The following is a 19273-nucleotide window of genomic DNA, read 5'->3' as shown; positions in this document are numbered from 1 at the left end:
GGAATTTCTGAAGTTATTTGATGTTAGAGTTTGAAATGAATAACCTTTCAACACATTTTGGCTCTTGGGCTAACTGGGTTTTATTTAGTTCAACCTCTCATCTTCGTACTACACCAGAGATGTCAAACATGTGGCCCGCGCTCCAAAACCGGCCCGCAACAGAGCCCAGTCTGATAAACAGGACAAAACTGAGAGAAAGTTTGGTCAGTCTAAAGTTGGAAAAGCAACAAACCACAGACTCCACAGTGGGTATGAATTTAGTATGTTTATTGAACATACATCCATCTCGGTTGTAATAAATGGCTTATGATCAGAACATTCAAAGACAAAATGTGCAAACTTGCACACACTCACAAAGAAAAGACAGTTTCTTTGGCAAAATGCCCCTGATCTCAACAGATTATCAACTGTACTGTTAGTCAAATGTACCCTTCACACCACTTCAGTTTCTAAAGAGTTTTCTTTTTTTTCTTCAACAAAAGAGTAATACCCATAATGAAAAACGTAATAATCTGCAAGAATAAAGCTAATGATTTCATCAAAATTATGAAAAACAAGTATTTGGTTCATAAACATATTACAGAATATTGTACACATTTTGCAAATATAAAGTGGTTTTGAGAAATTATAATCCCATTAACTTTGAAAGGAATTAGCCAATATGAAAAAATAGCTCATCTTTGTACTACATGTACCACGATTTTTTTCTTTAATATCGTTCACAGAAAGCATCAACATAAAAAGCTCTTTAGAGTGTGTTTAGGCTTCGACGGGTAAAATTCAGTCAGTTTAATACAGAAAGTTCACATTCTACTTTCGCTTGTGCTGGAAATTCCGGGAATCAATCGACGACTGGTGGCTTTTGGGTCTGAGTCTCTTGTGCTTTACAGATATGTGTGTTTGTGTGTGTGTGTGTGTGTGTGCATTGTGTCGACAGTCCAGGGAGGAAAGATCTGGTACGAGGTGTCACCAGCTACAATCCATGCCAGGGTGGAAAAACTATTTCTTTAGTTAAAAGAAAATCAAATTTTAAATTAGTGACACACTGATCATCATGATGATCTGTATTTAAACTCACGGGTGTGTTGCTTCAGTCTCTTTGCGTTTGTGTCCACAGTGCCGCCTCAATAAAATTTCTTCCTGAATCACATCAATCTGAATCGGCTGCACTGATAAAGAACCAAAGGCCTTATTCAGCCTTCTGCTTGTTTTGTTGACATCCCATAGATATTTTTCATTGATTAGGCTGCAAAAGCATGAACATTTCCCCGCTACAGAATCACAGAGTTTAATGTTTGTGGCTCGAATTGTTTGTTTTCGAGCCAGTTGCCGCTTATATAAAACTGTATTTATCGAAAACATTTACGGTAAGTTGGTACACAAATTGGGAGAAGTTCTCTCTAAAGGTGGGGGTTTCAAACATGTGGTCTGTGGGCCAAAGACAGCCCGTCCCAGAGTTCAATCTGGCCAGAGGAATTTGCAAACCAAATTTTAAAAAATTAACACAAAAAACATATCGACTTCCATTCGTCACTCATGGTTTTTGTAGTTGATTTGGGAAGGAACCGACGTAACAACCCGGCGCTGAGTGGAAGCCAGCTGCCCGACTGTTAAAGCAGCTTCTGCATGAAAACCAGGCTGGGAGGAGGGTCTGTGGGAAAGAGAAACTCTGCGGCACGTACTCTGGGGCTTCAAATCTTTGTGCAACCTTATAAAGCGCAACGTCATTTACTGTATGTTTTGGATGCAACATTAGTCTAAGTGAAATAAGACCAGGAATTATAAAGATTTTTTTCTTCTTTTTACACTTGACAAGTATTTCTGTTACGTGTGTTTGGTTGGTCTTTCCGAGCTAACCGTTTCTGCTGCGGCGGCTTCCGAGCCTCTCAAGGGTTTGGAAAACACAAGAATCTCTAAAGACATGGTGTTTTACACAAACAAACAAACAAAAAAAGATTTCTTCTGACAGATTCCTTTAACTCCAACACACCGGACCTTTAAAAGGACACCAAGCTGAAGATAGGCATGAAGATCCATTCAATCGCAGACTGCAAATGTAGATGATTTTGTAGTGTAAAGCTGGTGAAGGTGGAAATCCACATTAGTGACTGACACAAAAAAGTCTGAGGTCTGACGGCTGTAATCTCTAACAAGCTCAACATTCTTCTCTTGTTTTTGGTACCTGCGTTTTCAGGATGTCTCAAAGCTTTTCATTCTTCAGGAAAAGCCTTTTTTTGAGTAGGCACATACAACAAACATCTGAAAAGGACTGTAGGAAGTTCTTGCTGCATTCTCTCCTAACAACTCAATGAAATCTATTTCTTCCAAATATCAAAACAAACCCTGATCACGTACTGCAATTTAAGACTAAATCATTATAAAACTAAGTATTCTCTGGCGTGATCTCATTTTCTTTCTTGCTAAAAGCTTCATTTTTTAAAGGTAATTAACATAATGTGCAAAACAGGAACTGCCCACATTAAGATTAGTTAATGCACTTTCACTTCCGCATCACGAGCAGGGCCAATAACACAAACGCACACACGCACGCACGCATGCACACATACATACATACAAGGCAGAGCGGTTTGTGATTTGCTGAAAAAAAGCACTTTAGCATGAGTATAACGGCATGTCCCACAACATCTTGTTCTGTTGTCCTTATACAGTATCAGTTTGCATAAACACACACACGCACACGCACACTGTGGCAATTCCACATTGCACAATCAAAAATGTTCCTGCTGTGTGTTGTTTTGCTGCGGAGTTCACCGCCTGAGGAGAGCAGCTCTGCGAAGCTGCTGCCTTCACGCTCAGGTCTCAACGTCGTGTCTGACGTCAAGGCTCGTGGCTTATGAGTGGGACAACTCTGCGTGCGTGTGTGTGTGCGTGTGTGTGTGTGTGTGTGTATAGTCTCAACTGCCACAGGCTGTTGGAGGGCGTGCAGAGCCCAAACAGAACCCCGGATCCACAGGTTAAGGCCACTGTTCCAGTGTGGGGGAGGAGCACGTCTTCCCAGTCTTTGGATTGAGTTGTTTTCTCCAGATGTCACTCGCTGCTCCCACACTTCCTCTTTTTACACAGACGCACACATAGAAACACTCGGTTAGCATTTACACGTGAAACAGTCGCTCAGGTCCGAGCGTCGTCCTGCGCTCCGCGGCCTCAGCCCTGCGGCTCGGTGCTGGCGCTGTGCGCCGGCCCTTCCTGCTCGCTGATGGTGTGCAGGAGGAGGCAGACCGGGGAGTGCGGGTTTCCGGCCGGCCCGCGCCCGGCCCGCCTCTCCGGCCCCCCCGGCGCCGGCTCCTCCTCCATCCCGATGGAAGCCCTGTGGCCACAGCTGTCGCAGAAGTCGCCCGCCTCCTCTTCCTCCTCCTCCTCCTCCTCCTCCTCCTCTTGGTCGTCCACCTCGCGACCCAGCAGGCTCTCCAGCTCCCTCAGCTCCTTGCCCTCCTGGCCTGTCCCTCCTGCTCCGACGCAACCGTTGTTCCCCCGCGTGCCGCACACGCACACCTCGATGCCGGAGTCCCCCGTGAAGCGCCGCCTGCGCCCGCCGGGGAGCCGCTCTTTCTCCTCGGCGCCGCCCTCGGACAGGCTGAGGTCCTTGAGCAGGGGGTCCTTGCAGGACTCGTCCCCCCCGCCGCCTCTTTTCTCCTGGCTGCCGAGTCCCTCTCTGCTGAGGCCGTCCGACGCCAGGATCACGCCCGAGTCTTGTGCCGTTTGCACGGGCTTGTTGTCAGGCTTCGGCCTAAAGTCTAAGCCGGGAGCTTGCGGCTCCTCTATAGTGGCTCTGCAGCACAGGCTGTCGGAGATGGGCGGCGCCGGAGCGGACTGGCCGGCCGGACCGTGTCCTTCCTGCTGCTCGGGAGCCAGCGGACTCGTAACCACCGAGGACGGGCCTGTGTGTAAGGCACTGTAGGGAGGGGGAGGAGTCGGGGGCCGGTTGACCACCTCTTCGTAATCTGGCAGGAGGTAGTTGGGCAGAAACCCTGAGAAGAAAGAGAGGAAAACAAATGTGCATAACTGAAAACAATTGTGGAAGTTGGCCCGAGTGTCTCGCCCATGGAAATGTCACGGTGACCTCGGTGAACTTCCCACACCGTCTTTCAAACATTCCCATCGCAGCAGGAGGGAAAATGTGACCAAAACAAGTTGATTTTTGGGTCAGAAGTGTGCCGAGGGCCATGGCAGAGCTGAATGGGACGGTGTTGCAACACTGGCAAGGCACCAAGAAAGCAATGCTGGCTGAGTCCTGAAAACTGGGGCATGCAAACACGGAGGGTTCTGACGCCGTGTGAGACCGAGGATGGATCCGAGAGCAAACATTACATCCGTGCCAGGCACAGGAGCCACTGATTTGTGTTACACGGCTCAGCTGAAGCTAAAACACTCGGTAAAAAGCAAACTTCTGAGTTTTCTTTATTGGCATCATGCTGCGCCAGAGACTTTCAACCTGGAAGACATGTGAGATGCACACTGCAGGTAGTAATGTTCCGAACACGTTTCCAGTTCAGAGCTGCACAAGATGTTCTATCAAACTGTTTATAATTCATCTTTATTAACACGTGTAACACATACATTCCAAAAGACTGAATAAACTGTGAGAAAAAGTTTTCTTGGAATATGCATTCAAGCAAATTCAGGATGACTAATCATGATTATGACAAGAGTGACTGATTAAAAAAAAAAGATTGATCTCTGTGAAGTGGAAAAACAAAACCAAGGCTGACGGACATTTATATAAGACACTGGAGTGTTTGGATTTATGATGAGTCACATTTATGTCACATGATTACCTAACATGTTGCAGCATTTCCAGTGAGCATGATCGAGCATTTTCTCACAGTTCAATCGGAGAGAGACTAGTCTATACAGAGTTCAGGACAATGAGATCGTCTGCAGACAATTATCTCACAATGCACTTCAAATCATGACTTAGCTAATTTTGTTTACCCTGTGAACGGTTTTTCAGAGAGCTAACATTTCTTTAGCTGTAAGAATGAAGTTTGAGTTTGTTGTGCACGGTGGTGTAGTGGTTTAAGCTCTCATGTTCAGTCAAAAACATGCATTTGAGGCTAATTGGTGACCTTAAATCACCCGTAGATGAGGGTGTGAGTGGGTGTGGGACACCATCGCACAAAAATAACCATTTGGTGATATCCCCATGTATTAAAGACACTGGATGACAGCGAGTGTGAGCTACAAATGTAGGCTCTCTCCATCAGCTATGTGCCAACTCACTCATGTATTACCTCCACTCATGTATTACCTGCCACACCCACCTGCACCAACACCCAGTGAGGCGCCCCAGACAGGCAATAAGACCCACAGTTACAATTAGGACAGACGAACGGCTCCGACACTAGCCGCTTGAGAAAACAAGTCCAGAACCATCTAGCTTGTGTTCAGACCTGAGGAACGTCACAGACTCGTGCTGATACAGCAGACGTCCTGCAGTAGGGATGCGCCCATATCACTTACTTTTTTAAAGAGGAGCAGAGTACTAACCTTAAACTACTCGCTGATACTGAAATCTAATTTCTGCATGGATTACACAGCAGAGTGGCCTTAAAGAAAAGACGCCAAAAACCAAACCAGCAGTGTGTTTGTTTCAGTAATGTTATCAAAAATATCTTTTAAGCCTCACTTTTATCTTTCCTTCACACTGTGTCCACTGTCTCCTCTGGAACTGGAGCTGCGCTTCAAGGATTAGCTACATGTGAGTGTGTGTGTGTGTGTTCTTACTGAAGTAGAAGGGCACAGAGGGGTAGTTGTGTGCTTCGTGGTACGCGATGAGGTTGATCTCGTGCTGCCGCTGTTGCTGCTGCAGCCGGTGTTTGGTGCGGCGGTGGTGACACACGCAGCAGCAGCTCAGGATGAAGATGATCGCCCACACCAGCCAGAACCCTGAAACCGGGAGGAGACGGACAAAAGGCACAACTGCAGCTCAGCGCCGACCAAATCACTTCAATTCACATGTAACGCAAACATATGTGGGGATAATTCGATTAAAGCGGGGAAAACATGTTTTCCATGTTCTGATGTAACATAAAGCGCCTGCTGCTAACATAACATAACACTGCAGATCAAATGCTGCCAACATCTGGTTCCAACAAAGCCCAGCATCAACATGCCTGGCCTGCACTCTGGATGGATCAGTGTTCTGCAATCTGTGGTCGGGAATCAAATCAACCATCACAGAGAGGTCAAAGTTCATGTCATCTCCACAACAAATTCACAGTACTTCACTCCCACAGATCTGTTGACTTGTGCAGGAAAACACATTTTAATTAAAAGCAGCCAAAAATATCTTGGACCAACATTGCAACAACACAAATACCAAAGGAAGAGAGGAAATATTCCGCCAGATTGAACAAATCATGAACAGAAACTGTAACTGTTTAAGAACAATGTGAACTTATTAACCTGTCAGCCGTAACCAGAGCTCTCTGTATCCTCACATCAACATTTTCTGATTTATTTTTGTGCCGTTTTAGATATCAGACCGATAAAAAAGACACAGAGCCACTGAAAACACATCTACCGGAAAATGCTCTGACTCCAAATATGCAGACAGCAGAGACTGCTCCTGTGCATGCACACCACGGTCCAAGTAATTATTTCTTTTGCACACGCTGGAGTAGATGGACAATAACAAAAACGTACGACTCCCAGCCGAGATTCTCCTGTTGTTGACGATGTGTTTTCACTTGAAATGCAGTGTAAACAGGGCCGTGGTCGGTAAAAAGCTGGTGAGCAGTCCCTGCTTATTCCTGCTGAGAGGATACTGGGATGGATGGATAAAACTAAAGTTCTACAGAAAACATTTGTCTATGTCCACCATGTACTGATGTCGGTCCTCTAACAACGAACCATGTATTCAGACACTTTCCTATTGGACCCTGCTTTAACATCTGCAGTGCTTTGAGCTACACTGGATCGTTTCTGCCAAACATGCAGTCAAACACTGAGCTCCGGCTGCATCTGACCAGGCTACTGGTCCATCAGTTCCTGTGGTCCACCTCAAAATAAGCATCAGCTTTGGACATGCACATCTTAGTCTTTGTTAAAAAAAAACTCTTCCCACCATTATTACTGCTAACAACTCTAAGGACAAAATGTTCACTGCTGCCAAATGCAACAGGTGTTATAATGTTATGGCTGATCGGTGTGTTCTGCAGCATGTAGGTCTGATTTTGAACATTTGTAGAACTGGTCTATCTAGCCTTCAGTTTAAACACAAACAGAGACATCAAATGAAAAGGGGCCGCCGGTTCGTCATCACAGAAAAATGTGGGAAACTTCCCTTTGGGGACGACCGGCTGAGACGGTCTGGAAATGAGTCAAACACTCTGAAAAAAGCAACACTTGTTAACCACCTTTGTCCTTAAATCAAACTCTTCAAGCTTCTCACACAGAAACTTTTTAATGCCGACTAAAGCACGGAAGTAACTCCCTCCAGCATGACAGGAAAGGTTATTCAGATATGAATTTGAACTCTGAGCTTATTGGAAATTATTCCACAGACTCTTCATTTGGGATACTTGTATTAAACCGATCTACAGTTAATAAATTCAGAGTAGAAAACTGTATTTCAGAATTTCTGTGCATATTGATCCACCTGTTGTAAAAAGATTATTCAGTGTACTGAAGAAAGCAGACAGTTGTTTTCCCTGCAGACCAGTTCTGTCTATGACTGTAGCTGACGGAGAGACGAAGAAGTCGAGGAAGGCAGATAATGCAACTGCACAAAAAAAAAAAAAAAAGAAAAAAATTCTCAGAAAACAAAGCAAACATTTGCAAAATCTATGGAAGAAATTATCCACAGGATGGCACCAAAACATGTCGAATGCTGCCATATGCTTTACGTGTCATCGGTCCTTTTAGAAAGGTAGGCAGGTTTCCCTGAACACTTCATCATCATCAACTCTTCATCATCCACCCGAACCACCCCATCTGGTTGAAGGCGTCCTCTGAATTGTCGGCTGTGGTGTTGTTTTCGACTGTGCGAAATGGGTGAAAGAACAATGTGGGAAGACACTGACACGGTATCTCAGGTCACGTAGCCTAACCTGGTTTTCCAGGACTACAAATACCTCAACCGAGTCTGACGTTTCTCTGCGACGTGAATGCAGCTCTGTGGTTTCCCCTTAAGCTCCATCACATCATCGCTTCAGCTCATGTTGCATTTATCAGAGATGGATTAGTGAGTAGATAATCACGGAAGCTCGAACTGTAGCAGAAAGCAGGAAAAGAGACTTACACCAGAGCTCATAGTAGTAACTGCAGCACTGGGACTCTCCGCAGCAGTGTCCGGACTCGCAGATGTAGCTCTGGTTGTTAACGCCTTCACAGTGCAGCAGGCTCTGCAGGACAAGGTGAAAACACAGAGAAAACATTGAGTTATCTGGTTACAAGAGGGCAGTAACAGTCTCCGAGTCGAGTTTCTGGGTTATTTTTAGTTTAACAAGCCTGGTAGACATGGTGAGGTTTGTTTTTCGCACAGATTGGCTCAAAAATTGACCGAGGTGAACAGAAAAAGTGACCGAGTTCAAAGACTGTTACGAAATACTGTCCTCAACAACAACGCTGGAGCCTCAAACAATCACGAACAAGCTGGGGTCAAAAGTGTTGAAAGTGTTTTATACCCACACATACTGCTGAACAAAAATCAGGTCAAATGAGCGGAAGACTGTTTTCTAAAATCTTCACCTTCACTATGTGAGTTCAACCACAAGTTACATGCTAAAATAATAATACACTAGTTACACAAGTTCTGGAACAACAATTCTGCACAAATTACAAATTATACAATACTTACATACCTATAACATATTCATGCAATAACTAAAACTTAAGGCACCTTTGACATTTAGGTTCCTGAAGTTAATTAAAGTCACTGTTATTAACAATACGGCATTCAGTGTGTTTTAATTTATTCATGTGCTTGTTCTCTAAAACCGATTCCTGTGGAAATCGATGGCTGAGTTCGTCGAGATGTGCGGCATATCCCCAAACCTGTTTTAAGTAGTGTGGTATGTAGCATGCACACACTGGAAGAGTCAGCAAGCAAACCTGTCTGCACGCCGATTCTTCACAAGGCACAAAAGAAATGGGGACACCGGCTAACAGCTGCAGAAAACACCACTCAGGAAAGGTGCTGTTCGCTTTCAGGAATGTCTCAAAGCAAAGGATTCACACCACTTCTGTTACTGAAGACAGATACTGTCTAGTTACACTGTAAAGATTCAGACTGACCCAGCTATGTATCCAAAGTCAACAGGTTCATTCCAGCTGAGTTTGAACAAATCATTCAGCACAAAACAAAGAGCCATGCCTCTATTAACGACTGCGCATTAACCATGGTGAACATTAGTGAACAACAAACAACTGTTATGCAATTATCACAACAAACAGCAGACGTCAGTGCTACGTTTCAGCTGAAACACACAGGTATCTACTGAACTTAAGACACGTTCAGTGGGGGGGGGAAAAACAAAGAACATCGATAATTAGCAGGCTGATCAGTAAAGAGTCAAAGCAGACAAGAAGAAAGTTCTCAAATTCTTCACAGAGATGATTACCAGAAAAAAAAAATGTTATTAAAAAAGCTCTCTCCAGATTACCGGTGCAGGTTCTGGATCGAAAGGCATGATGAAGTACAGTCCAGATGAGCCACCCTCATGTGTCATTATCCAATCGAAAGAAAGTCAAAGAACTCTGAAACACACTCTCACCAGCTCTACGTAGAGTGAACACACACACACACACACACACACACACACACACACACACACACACACTCACACACACACTGACGGACAAACACGTCCAGGGACCAAACAGTGGACAAGGATTGCTTTACGGAAATTTCCAAGCAGCAGTGGAGCTGCGAGCTGGTGAACGATAATAAGGTGCACAGAGTGAGAGGAGGTGTGTGGGTGTGTGTGTGTGTGTGGGTGTGTGTGTGTGTGTGTATGTGTGTGTGTAGAGTGTGTGGCAGGGTGAGCAGAGCAAGAAACACATGAAGAAAAAGCCAGACGCGCGCAGAGCGGTAACACAGGAATGATTCGTCACATGTGGCACAACAAGTCAGCACAAAGCAGGCCGCGGACAGTAAAACCGCTCCGGATCAGCTGCTGTTTTCTGCCCCGCATCCAGTAAAAACCACCGAACAGGCGCTCTGAATATTTTAGAGTAAGAAAAACTTGGTGTTCTCTTCCTCAGCCTTGCTTACAATCACTTGAGGCTACTCTCCACTGTACACTTTGTTCTCTGCAGGGTGAGCACTTTTTTTTTTGTAGTGAAATACCAAAAAAAAAAAAAAAAAAAAAAAGCCATCCCAAATCTGATGAGTTTGCTCTTTCTTTAGCCTTTTATTAGGATGCCAACAAAATATAAAACAAAGAAAACAGGAAATTACAATTCTAGTATGATACAGGATCTGGAAATGCTCATTTGGACATAAACTAGCACTGAAAGACGGCTAACTAGACACTCAAACATTTCACATCCTCTACGGAGTGACACTGGGATCATGCTCACTATCAGAGGATAAGGCAGCTCACACCAAGATTTAATTGCACTGTCTTTCATTTTTAGACTAGTCTTGTTCTAAATTTCCATCCATATATCTTGTTTGTGTCCACATTGAATAAGTAGCTCGTCTTGCTGCTAAAAAAGTTAAGTGATACCACATAGTTAAAGTTAAAAAAAAAAAGTGTAACATCATTGAGTATTTATTTACTAATCCTCACATGGAGACGGTGACCGAGCAAAGAATCTGGACAGACTCGATTCCCGTCTCAGTCCGCCCCTCTCATGCCGCAGCGCCACATTAAAGCCAGCTTGAGTTACTGCCTCTGAAATGATCGGTACGTCACAAAATAATCAGCCTCAATAATGAGAAGCTGCTGAAATGAGCAGACACTGAGAGCAGCTCAAACCTCTTCGGTCCTCTGTTGAGGCTTCACGACACAGTCGATCCACTCAGCACAGCCTGCATTCTCCTCCTCGCCATACAAACAACTTTTCTGACCTTTATTCACTTTTTCAAAGTCATCAAGATGATTCACAGCAAATGCTGATGATGCTTTTAAAAAAAAATAAGAAGAATTAATGAGGACAGGTCCACTCACAGATTTTATCTCAGAGTGAGAACAAACAGTATGTTTGCAGCTCTTTTTCCCTGCAAGACACATCATTTACTTTTCCAAAGGTTATAATCTACCTTTGACACGTCTGTTGTGTTAAAAAGTTACTCAAGTCAGTCAATAATAGCTTTTCTGCACGTGAGTCAATAGAGCAACGTCGTCCGCAGATCTTTGCTGCTCAATCAATTCTTCGATGCAGACTGCGCTCGCTGCAATACTTGTGACGCGTCCAGTGGCAGCAATACTTCTAATCTTAGGAAACATCTGGTTTATTTTCAACAGTCTCAGATCTACGGCAACAACTTCTGCATTCGGCACTGTCCGTTAAAGACCCATGTTCTGCAGCCGGCAAAGCGGGAGAAGAAATGGCCTCAAAGTTTGGTGATGGCAACAAGTGACAACGTTTTTCCAGAACGGAAAGGGAAGGAATAGGAGTACATGGAGCTGGGATTAATCTGTGAATTCAGAAAAAAAAAAAAACAGATTAATTTTGAATGTAAAAACGAGAAAGAAGGGAAGAGTGAGGAGCAGATTCTCTGATGAAGAGTCTTCCAGTGTGTGGTGAGCTCCGTAGTGACAACACACACTAGAAGATCAGGACAGGCAAATCTGCTGGAATCTGTCCTCTGTTGTCTTCTAGTGTGTGTTCTCTGAATCGGGGAAGATGGGGAAAAAAAACCCTGTAGTGTGTACCAGGTTTTAGTCCAAATATGCTTCACAAATACTCAGTTTCTTTAAGAAATCATCTATTATAAATGCTTCATTTACACTGCTGTGCTCAGCTGCAAAAAGGCAATAACTAAAACACTGAAGTAAAACGCTGAAGATCCATGTCTGCTCGGTTTATTTATGTGTTGTTTCATAACACAATAGGACACTCTCAAAAAAACGTCTGGATATTGTTAATTTTTGTAGACATTTCGGTCTTCACATCAAAGCAGCCAAGATGTCACAATCAGACATAGCCGAACAAAGGTTGATGTCAAGTGGTTTATCTGGATGTTAAAGCTGTGTGATCCAATCATTGGTGTTCACTGAATATCATGTTTTGACTGATATGCTGAGTCTGGTCAAATGTTGCAGTGAGGCTGCATGCTGGTTGACTCGGCTGTTTTCGTCTCTGCAGGCTCCTGGACAGGGTGCATCTGATAGGTTACACCTGCTCTAGGTGTACTTTAATTCCTCCTCATCCCTCTCACACACACACACACACACACACACACACGCTGGCAGCTGGCCGGTGTCCCTGTGCACGCCACCCACGTAGACCACGTAGTGCAGCTTTTTGTTGTGGCTTATTCACGTACAGCCACGTGCACGCACACCAATGATTACTGCCAATCTGTAAAGTTTTTTCCTGCAGTGTTGAGTGCTGCATCCTGTATTCAAAACCAGCATTCATGAAATTACAGATATAAAACAGCATAATTTCTCTGCAAAAGAAGATCTAAAGACTGTCTTGATTTTAAAAACAGTTTAATTCAAAAAACCGTAATACAACGGTAGAATTTTTGTTGTTTGAAATACTTCCACTATAAAAACGTTCTGTAACTGGCAGGAGTTTGGTATGTAAATAAAACTGCATGAAAGTGGAACAGGAGAAAACAGCATAAAGTGTAAAGCTGGACTACACGTGGTTTCCAAAATGAGGACTATACTTTGACGGTGGTTTCCTCATTCTTCATCACACCAACATCTTTGTCCACCTGCAAGGGTAAAAAGTACAAAAGTTATATAATATATAATCAGGATGCCGTCTTGGCTGCATGACTCTTCATAACAGCTGCTCAAGCTGTAACAGTTGTTATATGTAGTCCAAAGATGATCCACTGTTTAATTGATGCTATGAAGTGACTGTTAGTGCTGCCAGGCTCCGAAAATAATAGAGGTTTTGCGGAGCTTCAGCAAATTAATAATATGTTGACAAAACAAAGTTGTGTATCGAGCTGGTCAAAGGTTTAAATTATGTGTGTCAGATATCAGTTCACAGCAAGGCAACTGCCCTCCTTTGAAAAAAGCCACTGAACAACTGAGATGGACTCACGGCATCTGGAACAGTATTCAGCAAGTTACTAAACATTTGTAATTAGTCATTTTTAATTTCAAAAGGTGTTGAGTGACTTTATCAATTACTGGTTAGTAAAAGTACTTAGAAACTCCAAAAAGTAAACAATTAGTTACTTTTGAGTCTGCTTTAATAAACTAGAGCACTTTAAGGAACTTCTTGCAGTCAGCACCAATCGAGTGGTAATGACCATATGGATTATAAAGTGGTTCCTTCCATTTCTGTTTCAGCTCACCTGGTGAGTTTGGTCTGTTTGTTGTTGTTGTTCTTCTTCTTTGGGTTGGATAAAGGCTGCACCAGTCTGGGGTGGGACAAACACCTGGACCCTGCACGGGTAGACACCCAGGTATCCTGCATTAGGAGGTACAGTCGCTGGACAGATAGTTTCTGATTGAAGTGCATCCTAAGGCTTAACCAGAAATACGCAAAAGCACAAAGAAACGCAGAATTCAGCTGAACTCACCTCTGTCTGTGGGCCGTGGCAGCGTAGCAAGTCGTGATCTGGCCAAAGATAGTGATTTCTAGATCGCCAGAAAATGAGGTGTTTTTCCAACGCCAACGAGATAAATTATTTCATAATGTTGAGAAAACCAACTTCGTTTTCATGAGAAAACAAAAAATAACTGGAGATCTCAAGAGAACCACTCAAATTAACTTGCTATAGCGGCGAAACAGAGGAAATAACATACAGTCAGGTCCTTTCAGGGGTTCCGTACCTTGCAAATAATTTCTGTGACTAAACAAAGACAATAAAGACTAGTCAACTAACCTAAATCAGGAAAACACTCAGAAAACAGTCAGAATTTTGCATAACTTAGGGTTGGATATTTTAAAACACTGTCCTTGAAAACAGCCACTTGACCAGCAGTATTTATTTTCTGATGTGTTCAATCAGATTGAAAGTTGAAAGTTTAATGGAAACAGAACTCTGACGGCCACAGCTTGACGAGGTGCGTTATCTTCTCAGGACACGGAGGATTAAAGCGTCTCGAGGTAAACAATTAACTGGTCCGACTAGAAGTCGCTGCACTGATAAGCCAACAAAAGATTAATTCATCTTCTTATAGGTTAAGGTCACAGGGGCAGGAAGTGATCCGAGCCACCGCTGACCAACGGGCAGGCGACCTCCAAGACTTTCTGTCAAAGACAAATATAATCATAAACAAACACACAGCAGCTATTTAGACAATCTTCAGCCTAAAGAGCAGATGTTTGGGGTGTCAGAAGATTACCAGGGGTCTGAGAACCAGCGCTTCAGAATTCAACCCTGGTCTTTTAATCGTGGCGAGACAGTACTAACCCACTGTACTACTTTTAGACAATATCAACATAACCATGACCAGAAATTATGTTTATTCCATGTCAGTGAGGGCAGACTGTTCCTAGTCAACTGATAGACTGATATTAACTCATAAAGTTACATATTGATGCCAGGTCATCGTTACAGGTCTCCAAAGAGAAAATGAAAGTATCAAGTTGTGTCTGTTCCTCATTGTGGATTCTATAAACATCTATAAACATATAAACAAAAAAACAACAAACAAAAAACAAAACACCCTGGTGAAATCTTTCGAGTAACGTCAGTGTGCAAACACGCCACAGTGACAAGAGTTCAGATCAGTGAGAAATTAACTTTTGAACTAGATAAGATTAACGATAAAATGAGTCCCGCGGGCTGGTTGAACAATTCAGCGCCTCAGCTTTCATTCTGACTACTGCCGGAGAATCTCGGGACCGCAGAGACTGTCCAGATTTTTAAAGGAAGGTTAAAAACACACTTTTTAATCAGGCTTTAAATAGACCTTTCGTATTTCTCTTACTTTCATCACTATTTATTTTATATTTTATGATGTACTTTTACTTTATTAACCTCATCTTACGAATTTTACATTAACTTTTTACTAAAGTTTGAGTTGTTTAACTGAGGGGGGTTCTTCACACTGGGAGTTTGATCCGGTTAACTGTGGGGGATCCGGTGTGCGAGTCCTCCCATCCTGGCTGACCACTGTAAGTGATGAATGTGGGAATGTGAGTATTTGTGAGTACATTTGTGTGTGTGTGAGTGTGAGTGTGAGTGTGTGTGTGTGTGTGCGCACGCGATTATGGTAAAGGTGTGATTATGCTTGATTTTATATACTGACTTGTTTTTAATACTGTAACGCACTTTAAGTTGTTGTTGTTTTTTTTTAATGTGAAAAGTGCCAGGGTTTCCGCCAGACCTTTTCACCTTTTCCTTTTGTGCAGCGCCCGGAAAACGGAGAGGACAAAAAAAAAAAACTCTGCGGAAGCACCCCCCGCCCACCCCTGAGTCGACAACTCACATTAGTAGCATTCCCCACGGCACTACAACGCCCCCCCCCCCCCCCCCCCCCCCCCCCCCCCCCCCAAAAAACAAAAAACAAAAAAACAAAAATAACACGATCCTCCTCGGCCAAATTTTCTTCCTGCAGGAAACCCTGAGTGCTGTATAAATAAAGTTTGATTGACTGAGTGATTAATACTGCTGTAATGTTTTCCCCTCACCTTTCGGTGGGCCATTGTTTCGATCTCTGCCTAGTTTCGCTATGATCTTTACCACTTTATGAGCACTGATAAGGTTTCAGGTGTTGACTAAGACGGAGCTCAGTCACTCTTTTTACACAAGACTTATAAAACTTCGGTTTCCACTAAAACTGGTCTGAAACTGAGGTTTGCAAAGTGGTACGAGCCAGATGTCACTAAAAGTCGATCTGTTCCTGCATGTCTACGGGGCGGCCGGACGGGATCGGGACGGTGTGAACTTAGCATCAAAACCAGAGCCAGAAGTCAAAAAGCATCTAAAGACTAAACATGAGCTCAAACACACAAAGCCTGCTGACTGTAAACATGAGGAAAACTAGTCAGGTTCTGGGGCTGAGTGTGGTCTTGATGTGCTGGGGATGTCTGGAAATAGTGAGAGACTGAATGAAAGCCCGTCTTCGCCTACTATTCTGGGATGGAACATTATTCCAAAGATAAATCAATCGCACTCTCATGCATGTATACTGGGACAAAGATCACAGTCCAAGTATGGATAACTCAACTCAGTTGACCTATAAAAGAATAAAAGATGCGTCTGATGATGGTGCAGCAGCGGTTAGCGCTATCCTCTCACAGTAAGAAAATCCTGGGTTTGAGTCTGGGTTTAGAGCCATTCTATGAAGAGTTTTTAAGTTCTGCCTGACACTGAAAACATGTGTAAAGGTTGACTGCTGACTCTGAGCTGCCTGTGTGAATGTGTAAGTCCCTGGTTGCCCTATGATGGACCTGGAGCACAGCTTTATAACTCCACGGTTCTTCCACATATCCATGTCCTGATAACAAACACAGATAAAGCATGTGACACTACATGAGGACAATCACGTACAGGAAAGACACTCCACCTACAGTCCAGTAATCTAAGCTCTCGTATCACCGCCTCCTGATTCTGGAGAGCAGAAGGACTTCAGCCGACCTTCCGTCTGCAAATTTTTCCCTAGAAAACAGCTAAAATCTACAGTGAGATCAACAAAATAATAAAAATAACCACTCCGTGACGTGGGAGTTGGTATTTTTGTGCCACGTCTAATTGTGAAGCATTCTTGAATCAAACAAACAATCTGGGAACTTGCATAAGAAAATTCCTGCATTCTTTCAGCCATGCTGCATTAAAAAATGCTGGAGGAACTGATAATTCATCATGAAATGACTCTGCGGTGTGTAACTCTGCGGTTTCACACTCGAAGATGTTTCAGTAGTTTGTGTGTATCTCATTGCCCACAGCATGACTTAATGTTTAATGTCAACTGTCATAATAAACCTGAATAGTTACTGTTTAAAAATCTCATTTATCTACAGAGATAAGACTAAACGAAAACTGAAAATAAATTCTTGCTTTCAATTTACTTTAAAACTCTGATTTTATTGCTTTATTATTTTTTCTATCTTCTTGCAATTGTAAAGTTCCATTTAAAAAAAAGTTGCATTTCCTTATTACCTGTATCAGCCCCACTCCCATTGCTGTGACGTGTGTACAATGAAAGGACTTCACAACAAGCTGCATCGATACAGCACACACACAAACCCATTATTGAAATATGTGTGCACAATGACAGCTGCAATTAAATATTATTAAAAGCTAACAGGCAACTTTAGGGTTTCCACGAACTGAGCCAATAAGTTCAGTAGTGTATGATATGGTGAGCCTTAGTGCATTTAGTATACGTGTTAAATCATTACTTAGTACTGCAACACCTGGGCAGGAAAGTTATTATGGAAAATATATGAATATCATGCTTGTATTGAAGGTACTTGTACCATTTTCAAAGCGAGTCCAAGTCCCTGAGCTCTTTGTAACCAAAGGTTCTGAGAGGAGCTTTTACCATGTACACACAGAAACTGGCAGTTGGACAATATTTCTAGTTGGTAGTGCATCAAACCTTCAATTCAAATAGTTGTAATTTCAGTAAATACGGGCATGTATATCATTTGTAACATTTAAATTCAAACTGAAAAGTTTATCTTTGTTGCGGTGCAGAGTACATGTGATTGAAATCCTTAATTGGCACAAAACCCAAATTAATACTACTGATAAATCACTACAATCTCAAAAATCAAAGCAAATCTTAACATTCTGTGGTCCAAAATACAGTGAAATTATTTTTTTTTTTTGGGGGGGGGGGGTGAAATGTTAACAGTTTGCCTCTTGCGGACTGGTTTTGGCCCGCACGCCTGATGTTTGTCAACCCTGATCTCAACACTGGATCTTCCAGGATGTTTATCCCCTAATCATCAAACAGAAACTGATAGTTGGACAACAGTTCTACATTTCCAGTGAGACTAAGTTTCAATATCAAACAGCATGGAAAGTTTTAAAGTCTGCATGAACAGATTTGCACAAATTCAGCCAACAAATAATGAAATCTGGACATTTTTTTTTGACATATTTGGTGAAGTAAAGTTTGTACTTCAGCACATGAAGATGAGGGAAACTAAATATTATTCCCGTTTGGAGACATCTGAAGCAGATAAAGGTATGAGACGACCTGCAGAGCGTCTCCACTGAGATTACATTACACTCTTGTGTTGCCAACACACTGACAACAACACGGATGATGAAATGAAGTTACAGAACGCTCCCAGGCCACTTTCTCTTTCGCTATATTTGCTGTTATGACTTCGGTAGCGGCCGCTCTCTCTCCAGAAGCAGTGCTTTCTTCTGGTTTGTTGTCGATACAGCTCCTTTCTGGGCTAAAATGTCAGAGTTTGACCATAAACAGCTGAGAGGAGCGGAGCAGGAGGCCCCGCAGTCTCCTGCTCGGCTCCGCCGCTGCGCTGCTCCGGCGGCTAGCCCAACTTAGCAACTACGATTTAAATAAAACCATCCTCCATGACAGTAAAGAGCAAGTTAGAAACAGGAAATATTTCATGGCAGCGGTGAAACTCCACCGTGACTTCAGCGGGGAGCGCTGGAGATGCAGCTCGTCGGTGCTTGTTTGTGGAGTTGTTGCTAACTTTAGCCTGGGGAACTAGCAAGCTAGCGCCGCTCCGTGTTGTTGACGGATCCTTACCCGGTCCGCGGCGGACTCGGTGGGGGTGACGGAGCCCACGGCGTGCAGAAACAGTCCCATCTTAACACCCCGGCTCACGCCTCGCATTCCTCCGACAAGCCGAAAAAGCGTAAACCATGTAAAACGCCGTGGTTGACAAAACTGCGCCCGAAAAGAAGAAAAAAAAAAAAAAGAAAAAGGAAAGTGCTCAGCTGCTGGTCGGCCGCTGAATGCGCCGCCTCCTGGACATTTCACCCGGGGGACGCTGCTGCTGCTGCCGCCGCCGCCGCTGCTCGTTACCGGCGGGGCCACGGGCGCGTACAGCTGTTACACAAGCCGCTCCTCCGGCGCAGGCACGCCGCTCCGGTCAGCTGGGTGTGGCGTGGTCACCTCGACCCGTTCCATGTGCGCAACGTGATGGGCGTTCAGCTCGGCGGATCGCACGGGGGTTTGCGGACTGAGCGCCGATTGGACGAGCCGCGGGTGGCCGTGAGGGCACGGACCAATCA

General features: G+C 43.7%; 1 protein-coding gene across 3 annotated transcripts; it reads right to left on the bottom strand.

The window, feature by feature from the left end:
• Positions 1–245: 245 nt before the first annotated feature.
• On the bottom strand, positions 246–19195 carry wbp1lb (WW domain binding protein 1-like b). 3 transcript variants are annotated; one of them, XM_030094251.1, is made up of 7 exons: positions 18786–18869; positions 13682–13739; positions 13454–13544; positions 12812–12859; positions 8264–8366; positions 5746–5907; positions 246–3989 (listed from the first exon to the last, which is right to left on the bottom strand). In XM_030094251.1, the coding sequence occupies exons 4-7, from the start codon at positions 12836–12838 to the stop codon at positions 3166–3168; spliced, it is 1116 nt and encodes a 371-aa protein (XP_029950111.1). In that variant the 5' UTR covers positions 12839–12859; positions 13454–13544; positions 13682–13739; positions 18786–18869; the 3' UTR covers positions 246–3165. The 3 variants fall into 3 exon arrangements, with proteins under 3 accessions (XP_029950111.1, XP_029950113.1, XP_029950110.1); XM_030094253.1 differs by lacking the exon at positions 13682–13739 and having other exon boundaries at positions 18786–18910; XM_030094250.1 differs by lacking the exons at positions 12812–12859; positions 13454–13544; positions 13682–13739 and having other exon boundaries at positions 18786–19195.
• Positions 19196–19273: the final 78 nt, after the last annotated feature.

The sequence above is a fragment of the Salarias fasciatus genome, chromosome 6 (assembly GCF_902148845.1).
Source record: "Salarias fasciatus chromosome 6, fSalaFa1.1, whole genome shotgun sequence".
Classification (NCBI taxonomy): domain Eukaryota; kingdom Metazoa; phylum Chordata; class Actinopteri; order Blenniiformes; family Blenniidae; genus Salarias; species Salarias fasciatus.
Note: the sequence above shows the minus strand (reverse complement) of the source record. Positions and strands in the feature narration are given on the sequence as shown.

What these genes read in the sequence shown, in the direction of transcription:
- wbp1lb (XM_030094250.1), bottom strand. Translation starts at nt 18,872, where the DNA reads ATGCGAGGCGTGAGCCGGGGTGTTAAGATGGGACTGTTTCTGCACGCC. An exon ending in TTACTACTATGAGCTCTGGT is followed by an intron (nt 5,908 to 8,263) that starts GTAAGTCTCTTT and finishes TCCCGGTTTCAG; the next exon opens with GGTTCTGGCTGGTGTGGGCG. An exon ending in CTCTGTGCCCTTCTACTTCA is followed by an intron (nt 3,990 to 5,745) that starts GTAAGAACACAC and finishes CTTTCTTCTCAG; the next exon opens with GGTTTCTGCCCAACTACCTC.